The sequence below is a fragment of the Dendroctonus ponderosae genome, unplaced genomic scaffold, assembly GCF_020466585.1.
Source record: "Dendroctonus ponderosae isolate FM_Combo_2020 unplaced genomic scaffold, Dpon_F_20191213v2 Dpon_F_20191213_5, whole genome shotgun sequence".
NCBI classification, from domain to species: domain Eukaryota; kingdom Metazoa; phylum Arthropoda; class Insecta; order Coleoptera; family Curculionidae; genus Dendroctonus; species Dendroctonus ponderosae.
This window is the reverse complement of record NW_026018715.1, coordinates 2866097-2883634: the sequence shown is the minus strand read 5'-3', so window position 1 is coordinate 2883634 and position 17538 is coordinate 2866097. Positions and strand designations below refer to the sequence as shown.

General features: G+C 33.2%; 2 protein-coding genes across 4 annotated transcripts in view; one reads left to right on the top strand and one right to left on the bottom strand.

Annotated features, from left to right (window-relative positions):
• The window catches only part of LOC109544355 (cAMP-specific 3',5'-cyclic phosphodiesterase), a 796409-nt gene that overhangs the window by 475917 nt on the left and 302954 nt on the right, over window positions 1–17538 (bottom strand). The window lies entirely within an intron of this gene.
• LOC109544358 (short-chain dehydrogenase/reductase family 16C member 6) overlaps window positions 1–17538 on the top strand; it is a gene marked incomplete in the record, with an annotated part of 32206 nt that overhangs the window by 2946 nt on the left and 11722 nt on the right. The window contains 1 exon segment of the mRNA XM_048666867.1: window positions 16137–16281. Within this exon segment, the coding sequence (XP_048522824.1) occupies window positions 16137–16281 (145 nt within the window).

Genomic DNA, 17538 nt, shown 5'->3' with positions numbered 1-17538 from the left:
TTTATTCAATGAATTTTATAAGGATCTGAAAGGGCGTCCGCAGGACTTAATTTTCTACTTGTTTAAGTAATTTTTCAAATAGAAAATCTAATAAACACGTGTATACCAGTCATAAGCCATACACGAATGCACAAACCTTGCATAAACAAAGCAAACTTTAAAATTTTACGGTTAGTTCGAGCAGAAAGTTTGGGTTTGATAACGGGTTATTGACGTAATGGACCCAAATGTTTCCTTGATAAGATGATTTTGCGATGAGAATCGTAATATTTCTCACTTTTGCAACGATGCCAGTGTTTCCAGTTTCTTAAACTGCGTTTCAATAAACGCAGTTTCTGAAACGTACCGAAACGCTGGTGAAAACGGTCCGTCGTTAAACGCGTTTAATTTCGGCGTTTACATAAACTTAGTTTCATCAAACTGCGTTTCGCGTGTTTATGATGAAAATGGGCCATAGTTGTTTGCAAATTTCAGTTTTTAATAACAATTATTTTTTTACTATTTTTTCTGTCCTTCGAAAACATCCCCAGACCACCTCCAGAGGAATGACGTAAATTTTGAATCACCCTGTATTAACTGAACCTTTTATAAAGCAGGAAAAATGTCAATAAAATTTTGTTATAAATTAAAAATTATAATTGGCTGGGGCTGTAAATATTTCCTGTATAAAGGACAAAATACATCAACAGTAAGGCGGACGAAAGAACGGATGTGTGTTTAACTGAACAAAATATGATTAAAACTTGTAACGAGCGGTTCCGATTTGATAAACACTTATCACAAGGGCCCTTCGCAATAAATCCCCCTTCGCAGCTCAGAGATACAAATTAAAGCCTGCGGCTGATTTTCACAAACTTGTTACAAATTTCGACAAACCAAACAACGTTAACATTGCTATCTCGAGTTGCCCTTTGTCTCGTCATGGCTGCCCGGGTTTGTCCAATATTGTGACCAGTTTAACGGGTTATCTATTGTTGACGGCTTTTATGTTGTTTGCTTACCCAATCGAGAGCGTCCGCTCCCAATTCTAATTAAATTTTGCACACTTTAATTTTTTCACATTTAATTTATTTCAGATGTTTACTACGTCATTATTTGCAATCGAAACTTTTTCATCTTACAATAATGGTGGTGACTCCATCCATGTATAGGTTTAAAGGTGGACGTCACATCGCAATTAAAATTCAAAAAAAAAATTACAGGATGTACTTATACTCTTCCATGCTTACTTACTGTAGCGCAGGTGAGCATCATTAAATCCAGAAAGTCGTTGAAATGCAATGAAATAGTTGATTATGACGAATGTCAACAAAAACCTCATGTAAACGGTTATGGTTCAATGACATATTTAGAATTGTGTTGTCCAATCACAAAAAGTTTTCGAACTTCTGCCCGTGTAATCTTTTTATTATGCACTCTTCGCCAGACTTTTTGGGCTCCCATTTTGAGCACCTTCTCCAATTATACTATTTAACTCGTTATCGATTTGCACCGGTGTTCAGTAGACCAGACATTTAATGAATCATGTGTATATTACCAACATGGTATGAACGTTGCCCTTCTTCGGTATTTATCCAGTGCATAGTTGCCGGAAAAGTGTCAGTTGTGCATCGCTCCGAGTAGTTCTGGAAGGCTTTGCTGCAATTATGTTCACTACCTGTTCCTCAATGTCTGAAACCCGAATACCTCTTGGTCGTCCACTATCAACCTCAATTACTAAAGCCAATGGTCCAATGGCTATATCTCTTGTTGGCGTAAATTATAACAGTTTCTGCTATATTACTGGGACATTTCCACATAACTACTAGTATAACCGCATATAAAGAAGCGTGAATCATTAAAACAATTTGACAAATGCTTGTTATTCTTGACAAAATATATTTTCCTGTAAATTCCCGATAATGACAAAAAACGTTGATGCCGCTTTAAATATCCGTCAAAAACTTGTGAAAGAGTACTTTTCTAAATAATAAATTTTCATGATTTGAAGTAAAAATGGCAAATTTTATTGTAGTGCAGAATTGGCAGATTTATTGCTATAGAGTAATTCTGAAACATTTCGGATTGTCCATAATTTGAAAAATTATATAACTAATTGGTCTCATTTGTTTTGGTCTAATAAGTAGATCAATTTAAAATATTGCACCTCTTACTCACCGGAACGTCGATGCCAAGACAAGTTTCAAAAGAGACATCAATTTCACTTCAAACTAACCCGGGGTTATGGGATAATCAAGCTGTTCCAGAACGAAATCAGATTAATTATTAATTTTAGAAAGGTAGATCGTGCTCCAATTAATGTTCAAAGTAAGTGGTTTGTCAAATTAATTTTGGTTCTCTGATTAGCGTAAACAGGAGCTAGTCAAATTTCCTTCCGGTTACCGTTAGTGTTTACAACTAATTTCTTAACATTGTCAAAACAGACTACTTGACACTGTCAAATGGGGTATTTAAGCACATTCCCTTGTTAACTAGGGTATAATAATGTATGCATACATGTACCCTCCTGAGGTAAGTTCCTCGGAAGCAATTCACGTGATAATAATGCCGACATTTAACGTTATAGATCTACTACTATCGTTCAAACGCACTCTTGCAAAAAGACTAATTTTACTGACCACTTTTATAACGCAAGTTTTATTTTTGCATTGTAGATATACAATAGTATTTAGTTTTTTCCACAAATCCGCCATGTTAGAATATATAATTAAACAAATTCAATTTTAAATCAATAAAAATTATGCTCTATAAATAATACGTACTTACAACAACGTATCGCCCGGAATGGACCTTTACGTAGTCCCTGATCCATTAGCCATTTCTTGTGTTCAGATCTTCCAAAATTCACAAATCCAATGAAGTTGTATCAGCGGACTTGCTCCTAATGTTCTCAGCTAAAGTTTTTCCTTTGGAGGGAATATTGCTGTAAAATAAGCTGAATATTTTGGAAATAGTGAGCAATTTCGATTAGGACATTATGATGGCCCAACAAGTAACTGTAAAACGAATTAAATGTGGCAATTACTTATCTTACTTAAACATACCCTTGTACTTAAAATTGATACAGTTTCATTACATGTAAATACTAAATATTAATGCTGCCTTGCCTAAAACTTTAACAACTAAACTTACGTGAATTAACTTTGAAGTTGAAGTAAAACTGCACAATCTGTTAAACTCCACTTACCTGGAAAGAAAAGGACAATCAGTAAAATTTGGTGACAGTGGGATAATTCGAATTTGCTTAATGCAATTATAAATTGTAACAGTAAATTGCAAAAACAACGATTCTTTAAATTTAATACATATATCTATTGTATTATATAAAAGAAGAATTGTGTACATACAGGGTTATTTACGCTATACGGCACGGACGTTTGCGGCTAGCCCGTTTGTTTTTTGCAAAGTATTATTTGATGAATCCACAGACGCCTATTGGGTGCACATTTTAAAAATATTTTTGTAATGTACAGAGTGTCCCAAAAGCCCTAAAAGTATCAAAGTTGTGTTTTTCTAAATGAAATACCCTGTATATTATTGCATTTTTGGATTCTCTGAGCAAAATAAGTGTTTGTTTTAATAAGATTTATAATGTCTAAATCTAAAAGTTTTTAAATAATTCGAATTTTATCAAAATCTAATATTATTTTCATGTGTCAAATCCTTGAGAATTATTTAAGTTATGCTAACGTAATTCGTAGTGTAGGGTAACAAGAAATCATATTTTATATCCCAATGATAATAAACTTACCGTTTTATACAGGGTGTCCACAAATTTAATCTAATCAAATAAGAACTTTAAGTGGCTATAACTTGATTAATTTAAATACAACCCCATATTTTTTAGCTTACCAGGAAATGCAATTTTTAATTACCTATCGAATGGTACTAGGATGTTTATAACTAAGTTTTTGCCTTTTTACAAAATACACTAAATAATGGTTCTGTACACCATTTGGTGTTTTTTTTTTATTAAAAGGTTAAATAACATATCAACAATAACATAAAACAAAGGCAAATTATTCATAACAAAAGTTCGAAATGTTGACCGTCCATTTCCAAGCACTTTTTTTCAATTCTTCAGTCTTTTTTCAAAACAACTGCTAACTCTGGACAACATTTGCGGAGTTACATTTTTAAAAGCGTCTCTTATGCGTGTTTTCAAATCGTGCGAAGTTGTCGAAAGCGTATGGTAGACAATTCCTTTTATGTACCCCACAAAAAGAAATCTAGTGGAATTAAGTCCGGAGATCTGGAGGGCCAATTTCCAAACCCATTTCTGCCAATTCACCTGTTTTGAAAGTTGGCATTTAAAAATTGCCGAACTTCGCAGTGTTAATGAGGCGGAGCTGCATCCAATTGAAGCCACATGTTGATTCTCATATTGAAAGGGACTTCTTCTAATAATATTGAGAGATGGTTTATTAGAAACTGGAGAAACATCAAACCATTTAAATGTCTTTCAAAAAAATATGGTCCAATTAAATATTGGCCCAGTATTCCACCCCACACATTAATAGACCACCTATTTTGATTTTTCATGACCCTGTATGCGCGCGGATTCGTATCAGAATAATAATGAAAGTTGTGTCTATTCACGAGACCATTGTTATAAAAAGTACATTCATCACTAAATAACACATTTTCGAAAAACTTTTCATTTTCTGCCACTTTATCTAACACCCACATGCAAAACGCAGGATAAAAGTTGTGCTTTTTGATAATTCTGGAAATACTTGATTGACTAATGTTAGTAGTTTTGGATATTAGATTTTGACTAACATTGGGATTTTCTATAACTGAACCAATTACCGCGAAAACATTTTCTTCATCTTCAGTGACCGATTTCCTTGTAATGGGTTTTTATAATTGACACTCCCAGTTTCCTCAAATTGGTGTAATAAGCGCTTAAAAACTGTTGGCTTAGGATTATTTCTTTTAGAAAACTTTTGAGCATAAACTCGAGAAGCCAATAAACAATTTTTGTGACCTTCTCCAATGGTGAAAATCATATCAATACGCTCTTCTCTTGAATAATTGTATTAAATAACGACCGATACGTCTACAATTACAAAAAACAATAGCACTCTGGCTATCAAAAAGAGACTTTGCAGTCTAAACTGACAAATAAAATAAATGATCTGACATGTGTAAATGGCATAGCCAACTTAGATACATTGGAACCTTAAATTAAACATTACCAAATGTTGCACAGAACGACTATTTGACGTATTTTGTATAAAGGCAAAAACTTAGCTATTAACATCCTAATACCATTCGATAGGTAATTAAAAATTGTGATTCCTGGTAAGTTAAAAAATATGGAGTTGTATTTAAATCAAAATCAATTCCTGGGCTTCAGTCATTTATTGTCTATTTATCAATTAAAATACGTTTCGGTGTTTTCCACCATCATCAGTTTCTATGTGTAGCGTTGTTGCTACTTTAAGCCTTGGCATATATTTTTGAAAATATATATTGAAATTATTTAGAAAACCTTAAGATTTAGGTATTATAAACCTTATTAAAAGACACTTATTTTGTTCAGCGAATCCAAAAATGCAATAATATACAGGACATTCCATTTAAAAAAACGCAACTTTGATACCGTTAGAGCCTTTGAGACACCCTGTACATTACAAAAATGTTTTTAAAATGGGCGCTCGGTAGGCGTCGGACAATTAATAAAATAATACTTTTTAAAAATCAAACGGTTTAGCCGCAAACTTCCATGCCGTATAGGATGAATAACCCTGTATAGAAAAAGACGAATTACATAAAACATAATTTATTTCTGGAAATAGTCAAAACGTGACTAGATAAAATAAAACATTAATATCTTATTAAAGTTTTATTTTATCCTCATCGATCTGATGGGAATCGAGATAAACAATTTTACTTCTGTTCTTAGAATATAATATAGGTTGCTACTTAATACATAATATGTATTGAGCAGCTGAGCTTAATTAATTAGTTCCACACACATATAATTAAATTTTGTATTGATCCACATTCTAAATGAAAAACGATATTATAAATAAGACATGACATATATTCTGACCATCTTTGAAAACTCGGTTTTGCAAGAAAAAACCGCCTGTTTGTAGTCTTAGCACATCTTGGATCAACTAAGACAATTGGTTTTATGAAAAAATAGTAATCGCGCGAACCTTGAGCTTAATCTCAATAATGCATACCTAAATGAATTGCCATAACAAATTAATGTTTGCAAATTAAAATATGTGCTTCATGTCTATGACATGTTCTAAACCAACAAACGACTTCTACACGAAAATTATCCCCGCTAAAAAAATTAAATGAGTCCCTCTTAGTGTTTATAAACATACATACCATGGGCTTAGAGCTAAAGGTGACGTCAAGTCCAACATTGCCGTATTTACATTTGTTAACAAAGTAATTAAAAAAAGTCGTCTTCAAAAACTGACGAGGTACCCCAATGCCACAAAAACAGGTTCACTAAAACATGTTTGTTATGACCAAGTTGTCAAAAGTATTCTGATATAATTTTTGGCTCCGTTTAAAGCACATTTACCAAAAACTGATATTTTAGACTTGGTCAGGTTTAGCATTAAGCCCTCGACATGACTATCGGTAATTGGACGTTTTGATTTACATTTTGCCCAACCTTGTTCAGGTGCCTGACAATATGTGAATAGTGCCATCAAGCTAAAGCAGCCATTGCAAATTAGAAACGATCAGAAATCACGTGAAATTGCCACAAAAAAATTATGAGCTTAAACTAATGTCAGTGGAAAAAATGAACTATAAAATCTCAGTTTTCACTTTTTTCATTTATGTAGGTTCGAAGCTAGGAGAAACGTTTCTTGTCAAAATTTTCAAAACTCAAACGACACTAAAGTTCAAGTTGAAACTCTCGAAATACTAAAGCGATCTTCCATGCATGTTCTAATGTTGATGTTGTACGTCAGGATTTCAAATGCTAGTAATCGTACACTGCTTGTTCTCATATGAATCAACTATTCAGCAGTTCTATTTTTTGATATTTATGCATTGACATATTGAACGCGGGCATGTAAATTTTACAATTTATTCTTAAATATTTCTTCATAACAGTAACATCTATATTCGGATGTATTATTGCTGCTATTACAGTTTATAGTTGTGGAAATTTGCAATTATTAATAGCAATTATAAAAACCTAACTGGCAGTTAATGTACCTTTGTATACGGTTTCCTCAAATGAGCTCCAATAGCGCCTGAAATGAAACAAGCTAATGATAAATTTCCCCGGAAATTGAAAGAAAGTACCAAGTTACCAAAAATTGTCGGTAGAAAATTTGTATTAATGCATAATTTCAAGTTTTTTAAACGTGTAAAGGTGAATAACACACTCCTCTCCACAATAAATAAAATTAAAATTTAAGTTTTTACTATGGAAGGTACTGTCATATTAAATTCAAAGCTTAACACTTATCAAATGTCCTCTATTCGGACAATTGTCTAGGTTGCATAAAACGTTTAATCCGTTTTGTTCTTGATTCTGTGGATGCTAAATGTAATATCGATTTTGAAAAACGTTTAAAATAAGTTGTGAACATTTGCAACGATCGGGAGGTTTTTTCCAATTCTGGTGCCTGTTTTTCCTGGCTCTCCAATAACCTCTAAATTAATTTTGTTGCAATTTATCCGTTCAATAATGCAAGTTTCCTACAGAATGCGTCATTGCTGTTATGTATAGGTAGGTACTACGGTGTCGTTAATTGACGGTACCCTCACACATATAGTAGAAACTATTTGTCAATATATGCATAGAAGGATGTGTTCTATAGAAAATTAGTTTTAAAATTAATTGGACTTGATTTTTATTTTATTAGTAAACTTTGATTAAGGTTGCACTCTATATCTGGTTTATTAACTGAGCCTTGTACAACAATCCTTATTTTCAATCAATATTCTGAATTAGTTCCATTCCCTACTAAGCACTGCTCCCTATTTGAATTGTGTAATATGTGGGTCATGTACACAACTTTGTCCTTAAATTACATTAGGCACACATGACGTGTCAAAAGCAACAAGCTTTGTCTAATATATTTAACTAACCGCCAGTGGCTTTGACGTAACCGCAGCAACTCTTTACATACATGTTTGCCGTTTGTTTCCGGGATCATAATTGAGGTAATCTAAATGTATTTGAACTAACGTGGCAAGCCCACAAACAACATTCAATTTCAATGAAATTTACATAGAAACCCTCATATGTTAAAGTTTGTTACACAATTGTGCAAAAAGAACTAATCAAAAGTGGAGCGGCTGTGTACAAAGAAAACGTTCATTTTTGAATAGCCTGCAATGAAAGAAAAATCAATCAATAAACATTGCCTTAGTGCTACAGTGTTAAACGCGGCTGAAGACGCAATGCAGACGGTCCAAAGGGCTAAAGACACTGGACGATTGGCTCAAGGAATTGAGGACGACCAAGAGGTGTTCGAGTTCCAGACATAGAGCAGCAGGTGTTGGAGATAATTGCAGCTCATCATCTATCTACAAAAAAGTGCTCAGAGCCGTGTGCAACAACTGACAATTTCCGAGGCAATTATGTATCGAATTACCTGGGAAGAGCTACAACCTTACCATGTATGTAAAAGCTCGTTCACACGGTGACATTTGTATGGCGAAGAAAATTAAATTCACCACGGTTTAACAAATGCTCTTTGTTTCTTAAAATGTGTGTTCAATTTTGTAAACGCATCATAGCTAGTCTCTCAAAAAATCCATCGGACTTAAATCACGACAGCGCGGTGACGACACTGATGCACCATTTCCTCTCTCAATCCATTTATTTTCATATCGGGAGTTTAAATGATTCCGAACACTGACTGCAAAACGCAGAGCGCCATCGTGCATGAACCACTAATCTTGAAATATGAGTAATGAAACATCCTACAATAATCCTCTTTCGTTTTTTCGAAAATATGGTAAAACAGTCGATCCGACATTCCCAATAAATCCTAGACAACTATTAATTCTAAACTCCCTTTGGTGCTGACTTTGGCGTGGGAATGAAAATGTTTTTTTTTTATTTAACCAAATTGAAATTCTAATTTTAATTAAAAAAATTATGAAAATTTAAGCGATTCTCGGTTTATTAATGAATTGACAAAAACCGATACGTAAATCCGGATCTAATGGCCAAAGGTACTAGACTGGCAATAAATGGTGGAGCTTCAGCAAGTTTTCCTTATGAGTTCTGTTTACTTGGAGCTCTCACAGTACGCTTATTTTATTCACGCCAATTGTTGGTTCTTCAACAGCTTTTAAAATGTTTAAATACACAAAATATATTGAGTATTATCAAGGATTTCTACAACTCTTGGGCGCCCATAGTTTCTATTCATAGGAATTCCAGTTTGGTACCCTCTGGTTTGGGAATTTGTTCCTGCAGATTCTAATAGTTTTTGATGAGTTTCCGTCGCAAAGCCCATAAACCAGCAAAATAGTAATTTCAATTTGTATAATACCGGTATTACCTACGCAAGTCTCCTCAATTAATTGGCTAATAAATTACACCAATTATTGAAGGTCACTAAATGTGAGCGAAAGCCGTGGAAAAGGGCTGCGATCGTTAAAACGCGCAATTTATTACAGACTTAGAGCATGTTGGAAATTATTGCAGTGTGAAGATTTTGTCTGAAAACCTGTGAGGCTATTTGTTGCTTGCTTACTGTGCGATGACAATTTTTGCAGCGATTCTTGAACTAAAGTGACAATAAATTAGGTGTTGCAAATTTTTTCCATTTTCTTGTCTTTTAAAAGATAAAAATCTGTGCTATATGCAATAAGATTAGCAAATTAATAAAGATAATTACTCGCATTTTTGGAGGCACCTACACATCATTGCCAAAACAAAACAATAGAACTACAGGACTGAAATGTACCTTGGTTTTACTGAAATTGCACCAATTTATTGCGCACAATATCCAACTGTCCATGAAAGTCCATGAACTGGAAAAAAATAATTGTGTTATACCGGCATGTCATACTTGAAGCATAATCGTTACGTATTTCTGATGGGTTGGATGACTTACTCATTTAATTCAGCTACCTAAATGCATTTTTCTGGCAAACAATTGCTTTCAGCTAATTCAATCAAGTATATTTTTTACGTAAAAATGATGGACATATAGTCCATACACTATAACTTTGGCGGCACGTCGTCAATGACGAAATTTGTCTACCAACATAAAAACAATTATGTATGAAACTTGTGTGGTAAGTCGCATCTTTTTTGTCGTGTCTTGGGTATTGGAGAACTTCAAGCAATCATAAAATGCAAAAGAACTTTCGAATACTACCTAATTTAAAACGATGTTGATTATTTATGTTCATCTTTAAAACTATTAAATTGATGAAAATTGCAATGCCACCGAATCGATCGTAGATTTATCGCAATTTTTTTATATCGTGACGTTTGTTTGTTGCATTTGTCATGTACTTGTCCATGATTTTTACGTTGGCGGTATACTTGTGCGTTTCAAATAAACCAAGAATGATCAGTAAAAGCGAGGAAGCATTGAGATAATTTAATACTGCTTCGAGTATTTATGTTTATTTATATAATTAATGGCGGGTACGGCAACAACACTCGACAGACGAGTGATTACGTGCGACCACAGTTATACTGTAGGGAGTAGATCGAGATGGTCGGTATTTAACGCAACCGCTAAAATAACGGTGTTCCAAACGTAAAACCTGTTACCGCAGTTACAGCTAGCCGATTTGACCGGTTGTTTTTGGAACCGTCTAATAAACCTGAAAAAGTCGTTTGCGTCAGCACAGAACCGATGCGGCATCGTCGAGCGCTCTATCCAGTTGCAGCAGTTTCAGTACCCATTTGTGAACGGAAAATATGTTCTATGTAGTTGCTAGAGGTGTGATAAACGGTTATTTTTCTGAAACAGGTTCAACGTTCATGTTTTACCTTGGTAACACGTTTCAAAATGCGGATCCCAAATGAACATGTTACTTTTTAAATTTTTCATTAAAAATTCAGAATGATGATGATGATAGTAGAAATAGTGATGATATAAAATGGTTTCCTTTATTAAAAACATAATTCTTAACATTGGTAAACTTAAAATAAAATATTATAATATCAAAAACAAAACATAGATCCGAGTTAACTACTTAAAGAACAAAAAAACTGATAATAATAAAATTTCAGTGATTAAATAAAATATACGGTTTACATGCGAAAATGTTTAAAACTCTCATTTTTATTTAAAAATAAATAAAGAAATTTTTGCAGATGCTTTTTACTGATTATAGTTTTTCGCGTGTTTATGATAGCACCTGTTTTATAAAATAATCTCTCGCATTTCGTTTCGCAATAACGTTAAATAATCCACAATAATAACAAACAGAAATGCGTTTTCGGCAAAGCTGGACGAAGTATTACCCCAGTTCATTTTGGTACCACCAAAAAATAATTTAAAAAAAATATGAATTTCTGTTTGTTGTTACTGTGAATTATTTACTGTTATTGTGAAACAAAATGCGAGGGATTATTTTCTAAAGCGGGTACTATCATAAACAAGCGAAAAACTAGACTCAGTGAAAAGCATCTGCAAGAAAATTTATTCTTAAATGTTAATTCATTTTTAAATGAAAATGAGATTTTTTAATATTTTCTCATGTAAACCGTATATTTTATTTAATCACTCTAGTTTTTCATCAGTTTTTTTGTTCTTTAAGTAGTTAAGTTCTGACCCATTTTTTGTGTTTGATTTTAGAATGTTTTATTTTAAGTGTACCAATGGTTAGAATTATGTTTTTAAAAAACGAAATCATTACATATCATCAGTATTTCTACTATCATCATAATTATGCATTTTCAGTAAACAAATTAAAAAGTAACATGTTCTTTTTGGATCCGCACTTTTAAGCCTATTACCAAGGTAAAACAGGAACGTTGTAACAGAAAAATAACTGTTTATCACTCCTATTGACAAATCATTATCAACTTATTGACTGAAATAAATCCACCTATTTTTACACCAGATACGTGTAACAAAACGTTGATCAAATCATTTAGAGACACCTTTATATTGATTAGTATCTATAAATTGATAAACACTTCAGACATTTTTCTTTCACCATCGTACAGTATTTTGCTCTGACGATGATCTATCCAGCATTCGGAATATGCGATCACAACCAGTTAGTCCTCATGATCGAGGAAAAATGTTTGTCTATAAGAATTTACAAATCAACAAACCATCAGGAAAGCATCAGCTTTCCTTCGAGGGCAAAAATAATTAAAACCACCCTACTCCGGTTCTCATGTTGTTAACAAAAATTTTAACACCCAGCTTTATCAAATCTGGGTTAATGATGGTACTTTGAACACTTCGGCACTACTAACACAAATATCTCCTGGTCCCGGAAAGAAAAAGGTTCATTTCACTCAGACCTCAGTTACTTGGAAGGAAGTACTATGGAGACCATGCAGGCATCTTACTGACTGTCGACTTAGACGTGGTTTTGATAAGACCATAACTTCAGGGCCGTTCCTGAATAACACAAGAAAACTGGCGTACTTTAAGATTTCGATTCACTTCGCATATCCCATTTTATTTTCACTGTCAGAGGCCTAAATAATTGTATCGTATTGCCTACGCCACTGTCATTACAGGTGTGCAAATAATTTTTTTATTTTTAGGATCTCGGTGTCGGTTAAATTTCGTAAGAATATGATGACACTATTTTGTTTTTAAAAATATTTTACCCATTTCCCGGAAATAGAAGATTTTTAGCATAAAACTAATGTTGGAAGCGCGCATATGTTATGTAAGCAACAAATATCTTATCTTCGCTACTCTGATATGGCAAACACATTAATTCTTATCAGACTAACAAAATATACCTATGTGTTTCATTCAATTGTTTGAACGTGTACCGAGTGCTGCTTAGCAATGTAAGTAAACAATAAAAAAGTTAACTTATTATATTTTTGCCAATTATGTGGAGCGGATTTAATCAGATCGACTTTCTGTGTCGTATGTTTAGTATCAATACAGAATATGGCACCGGGAACCGCCGCGATCGATATCCGGCAAACTATAATTAGGAGACATTTGAAAATTGAACAGTGTGCCGAAGTCATTGGGGCCAAGCGATCTCAAATATATTCAATATGGCCACACGTCCGGTTCTAGCGGAAGTAGGTATCAACCTGCTTATTTTAAATTGCACACCCTATATATTATTACAGTTTTCTACTCCAAATTATAAATATATTTTATGTATATTATCCCATAAACATGTCTAACTGTTTTTGATATATTTGAATCTTTATGTAAAAAATAGCAGTTGCAGCCACTCGAATAATTATTAATTTTTTCTATGACGGAACATGTGTTACTTATTTTGAGTCGCATTTCTTGCTGAAAAGAACTCACTTTAATGGAATTTGGACCAAATTTGGATAACTACTAATACAGTGTTAAAAAAATAAGTTTCAAAATGACGTTGAGAAAATTGCCCTAAATCAGTGTTTTCAAATGGAAACCCCCATTTTTGATAATTTTATCTTATTGAGTATTAAAAATAAGGTTAAGTTTGTGTAAAGTTGTCTATTAAAAAATTGTTTAGTTTTCGAAATATTGTCAATTTAATGTTTTTATATGGCTATTTTGCCCTTATTTCATTTTAACTCCTGCATCTCTTAGTTTCCATGACGAAAGTGGCCATTTTTAATCAATCAAATGCCAAAAGAATGCTGACAGCTGTCAGTTACCTTTTTTAAATAATTTATATTCAAATCCGCACGGTTAAATTATACAAACGAAGATTATTTAAAGTTATTTATTATTTATGGAGAATGTGATAAAGTTATAAAGAACCGTTTATGTATGATCAATTATTGTTATATCAAGAACAAAAACCAGTTTTTTCCAAAACTAGGGGTCTCAAATTTTTCTGGTCGCCCTTATAAATTCAACATGCACTGTTATAGACTTATTCAAAATCCTTGAAATTTTCTATAATTTGGTTAACAGCACAACATGATGGTTCTGCTTTTGTAAATATCGAATGGTAAATATGTGACATGTTATATATAGAAATAAGTTTAAAGAATCTTCGTTTGTATGATTTAAGTGTCTGGATATGATTATTAATTATTTTAAAAATATAACTGACAGATGTCAGCATTCTTTTGGCATTTGATTGTATTAAAAATGGCAACTTTTGTCATGTCAACTAAGAGTGACGGGATTTAAAAGAAGATGCGGCCAAATAGCAGTATGAAAACATTAAATAAGCAACAATTCGAAAACTAAACAGTTTTGGAATAGACAACCTTACACAAACCTACCCTCATTTTTAATACTGAATAAGACGACAAAATTATCCACAATGGGGTTTATATTTGGAAAATTTTGGGCGGTTTTCTCAACTGTATTTTAAAACACATTTTTTTAACAGTTTGAACAATAGTTTTCAAAACGTTTCCGGAATTCCATTAAAGTAAGTCCTTTTCAACAATAAATTAGACTGAAATTAAGTAGCACAAATTGTCTTATAGGAAAAAAGAATAACTATTCCAGCGGCTGTAACTGTCAGTTTTCACATAAAATTTCAAATATATCAAAAACGGTTAAATTTAGGTTTGGATGTTATACCTGAAATACATTTAGAATTTGGAGTAGAAATTAAAAATGTAATAATATATAGGGTGTTTTTTTTAATTTGTTGATGCACCTAATCTTATATTAACCAGGATCCTAAATATAACCTCACTTACTAAAGTTAGTTACTGTGGTATTCGCAGCGGTCCATCACAGGTGTTCACATTTATAAGGTGTGCCATTTAAAATAAGCAAGCTGATCCCTACTTCCGGTATAACCGGAAATGTGGCCATCTTGGAACTATTTTAGATCGCTTGCCCCCCATGACTTCGACACACTGTTCAATTTTTAAATTTTTTATAATTATAGTTTGCCAGACATCGGTTGCGGTGGTTCCCGGTGGGACACCCTGTATAGGTATTCAATCTACTTCTCATATTAGCTATCTTGTCTTTGATTGGTTTTAATAATCGGCTTTACCCTTGAATGACTTGTTTTTTCATGAGAATTGCTGCGCTTATATGGGTTTTCAAGTGGCAAAGATTAAATCTATTTTGTTTAAAATGTTATTTCAAGATAGTTGTTAGTATAATAACACATTACCAGCGACATACCTGTTTAGAAATGTGCACGATGATTTCAGGTCCGAATACTTTATTTTCACACAGAACAGGATGTCAAAATAACATAAGATAATATAAATTCGACAGACCCTCTCTACCTAGATGTAGGCCCCTAAGCGACCTACATTTTCGCGCAGAACCAACTGAGGAGTGTTCAATCCACAACAAAATTCCAGAATTGTTTTTTAGTTGATCGGACAGAAACATGATTCTTTGCAAAAATATTCTCCCTTCTTTCAACATAAGTTGAGCAACCTAAGTTTTTCAGGGGTCCAGCGGTAAAAATCTAATAGATTTAAGTCGGGGAAACGGGGAGGCCAAGCGTACTGGTATTAGATAAGTACCAGATGATATATCAGATTCTGTTCCTTAGTATTTTATAATTCCGCGGCTCCAAGTTTGCACTTTGTTGGATTGCCGAATTTCTATAGGTTTAAATTAGTTCGCAATTTACGTTTATTATTATATTGACTGGACAATGTGCATAAGCCTGTGACTACGAAACGTTGCAGGTTATTTTTGCAACGGAACTTTGTATCTTAGTTTTACCAGGGAAATTTGTTTAGTGCTCTCAGTAGCAACCCACTTTGTAAAATTTATCACGTTTTCAGTGTTGCCTATTAATTATTAGTTTGTCTCTATTTCTGTCCTTTTAGCGTCGTACAAAAAAATTGATTTTTTGGTAGTTTGGTATTTGGGTTTTCATATTATTTAGCTTAAAATGGAAACAAGAACACTAATAATAACAGCTCCTTGAGTTCTACTACAATTGAAGAGATAATCCGTAAACACGACCAATTTTCCCTGTCTACTAAAATCATAAACTGAATCATTATAGAAGTTCGAATGTAACGCACAGAATTAGCACAATCATAGAAATAATTTACAATGAATTTATTTTAGGGCAACGATTGAAGAAATTTTGCACTCGGCTAAAGGAGTTATACATGCGCTCTTTTTTCTTTTTATTCTACTGCCATATTTCATTATTGAAGCCATATTTTCGTCAAATCCTCAAAGAAAATCAGTAGAAGGACAACTAGTATTGGTATGTATTAACTGCTAAAGTAAGTACTTTAGGACTAGGTAACATGAATATGCAACATACAAGTATGCTGAAAAATCTAACGAAATTTAATCATTTTAAGTTTTATTTGTTAGCCTTCTGATTTACTCTACTCAAATTGAATATCTCTTTGACTTAAACTTGGCTTCACACTCTTTTTAAAGCGAACACATTCAAATCAGACGTGATAAAAAGTGAATCGATTATCAATTTTACGTTACATGAATGTTTCCGAAGCAAAAAATCAATTTATTGCTTTTAGCCCAGCTGTTTTTTGAACATTGGCTTCAGGTCCGACAGTTCTTTCAGCAGATTTTCTGATAATGAAACCGAAAGCCTTGAGTCAGAATTTTATTAAAGTCAATTTATGCAGCCGTTTTAATTTTGTTTCATCCAACACAGACATAAATTGGCTTCTTGTTTGGAGTTCTGCTTTCTGCGGTGACATTAACAATCTCTATATTAACATTTTCCCCATTATCACTTCCTGATCAATTTTAAATTTCTGTTTTCCTGTTGGATCGTGACGACTCTCAATTAACTCTGTTCATTAGCGTGACGCAAAATCGGCCCCTTCTTCTCATAAACTACTGAAAAATGTCAAATCTTCACCAAACCCATTAGGCCAAGTCTTTGACAGAAAGAAATTGAATGCACGACATTTTCGCTTTTAAGTCGCTGGTACTATAACTTCTTGTAAAAATAGCTCTGTTGTTAAAGATATATGTTGGATATATTCCTGATTAAAGATGTAATTTTCACATTTTCTACCACACTCTCTAGGCGAAGAAGTAACTATTGTAAGTTCTTCTTCTCACAACTCCTGTAAGTACCACAAGGTACTTGCAATAATGCAGGAGTTGTGAGTGTAAACTACAAAAATAGAACATTACGCGGATGATACGGCTATTTACACATCGTCGTTCTATGCTAAGTCTGCGAAATCTCGCATTGCACATTGCTTATTGACGCCGTATTTCGACAAATAAAGACTGAATTTATTATCTTTTCGGGCAAATTCGCTACCAATAAAATTGTAGATACGTTCCATATTGTTGAGGCGGATTTTTTCTTTAAACTTCTTGTTGGGTATTTCGCCTCAAAAATTTTCGTCTTTGAGAGAATTTCCTCACGTCTTTTATTACAGATTGATAAATAGTGTTCCTATTTCGCAATAAGAATGAATTATTTATCAAAAAGTAATCAAGAACTATCACCTAGAGGGTATCCTGCGACACA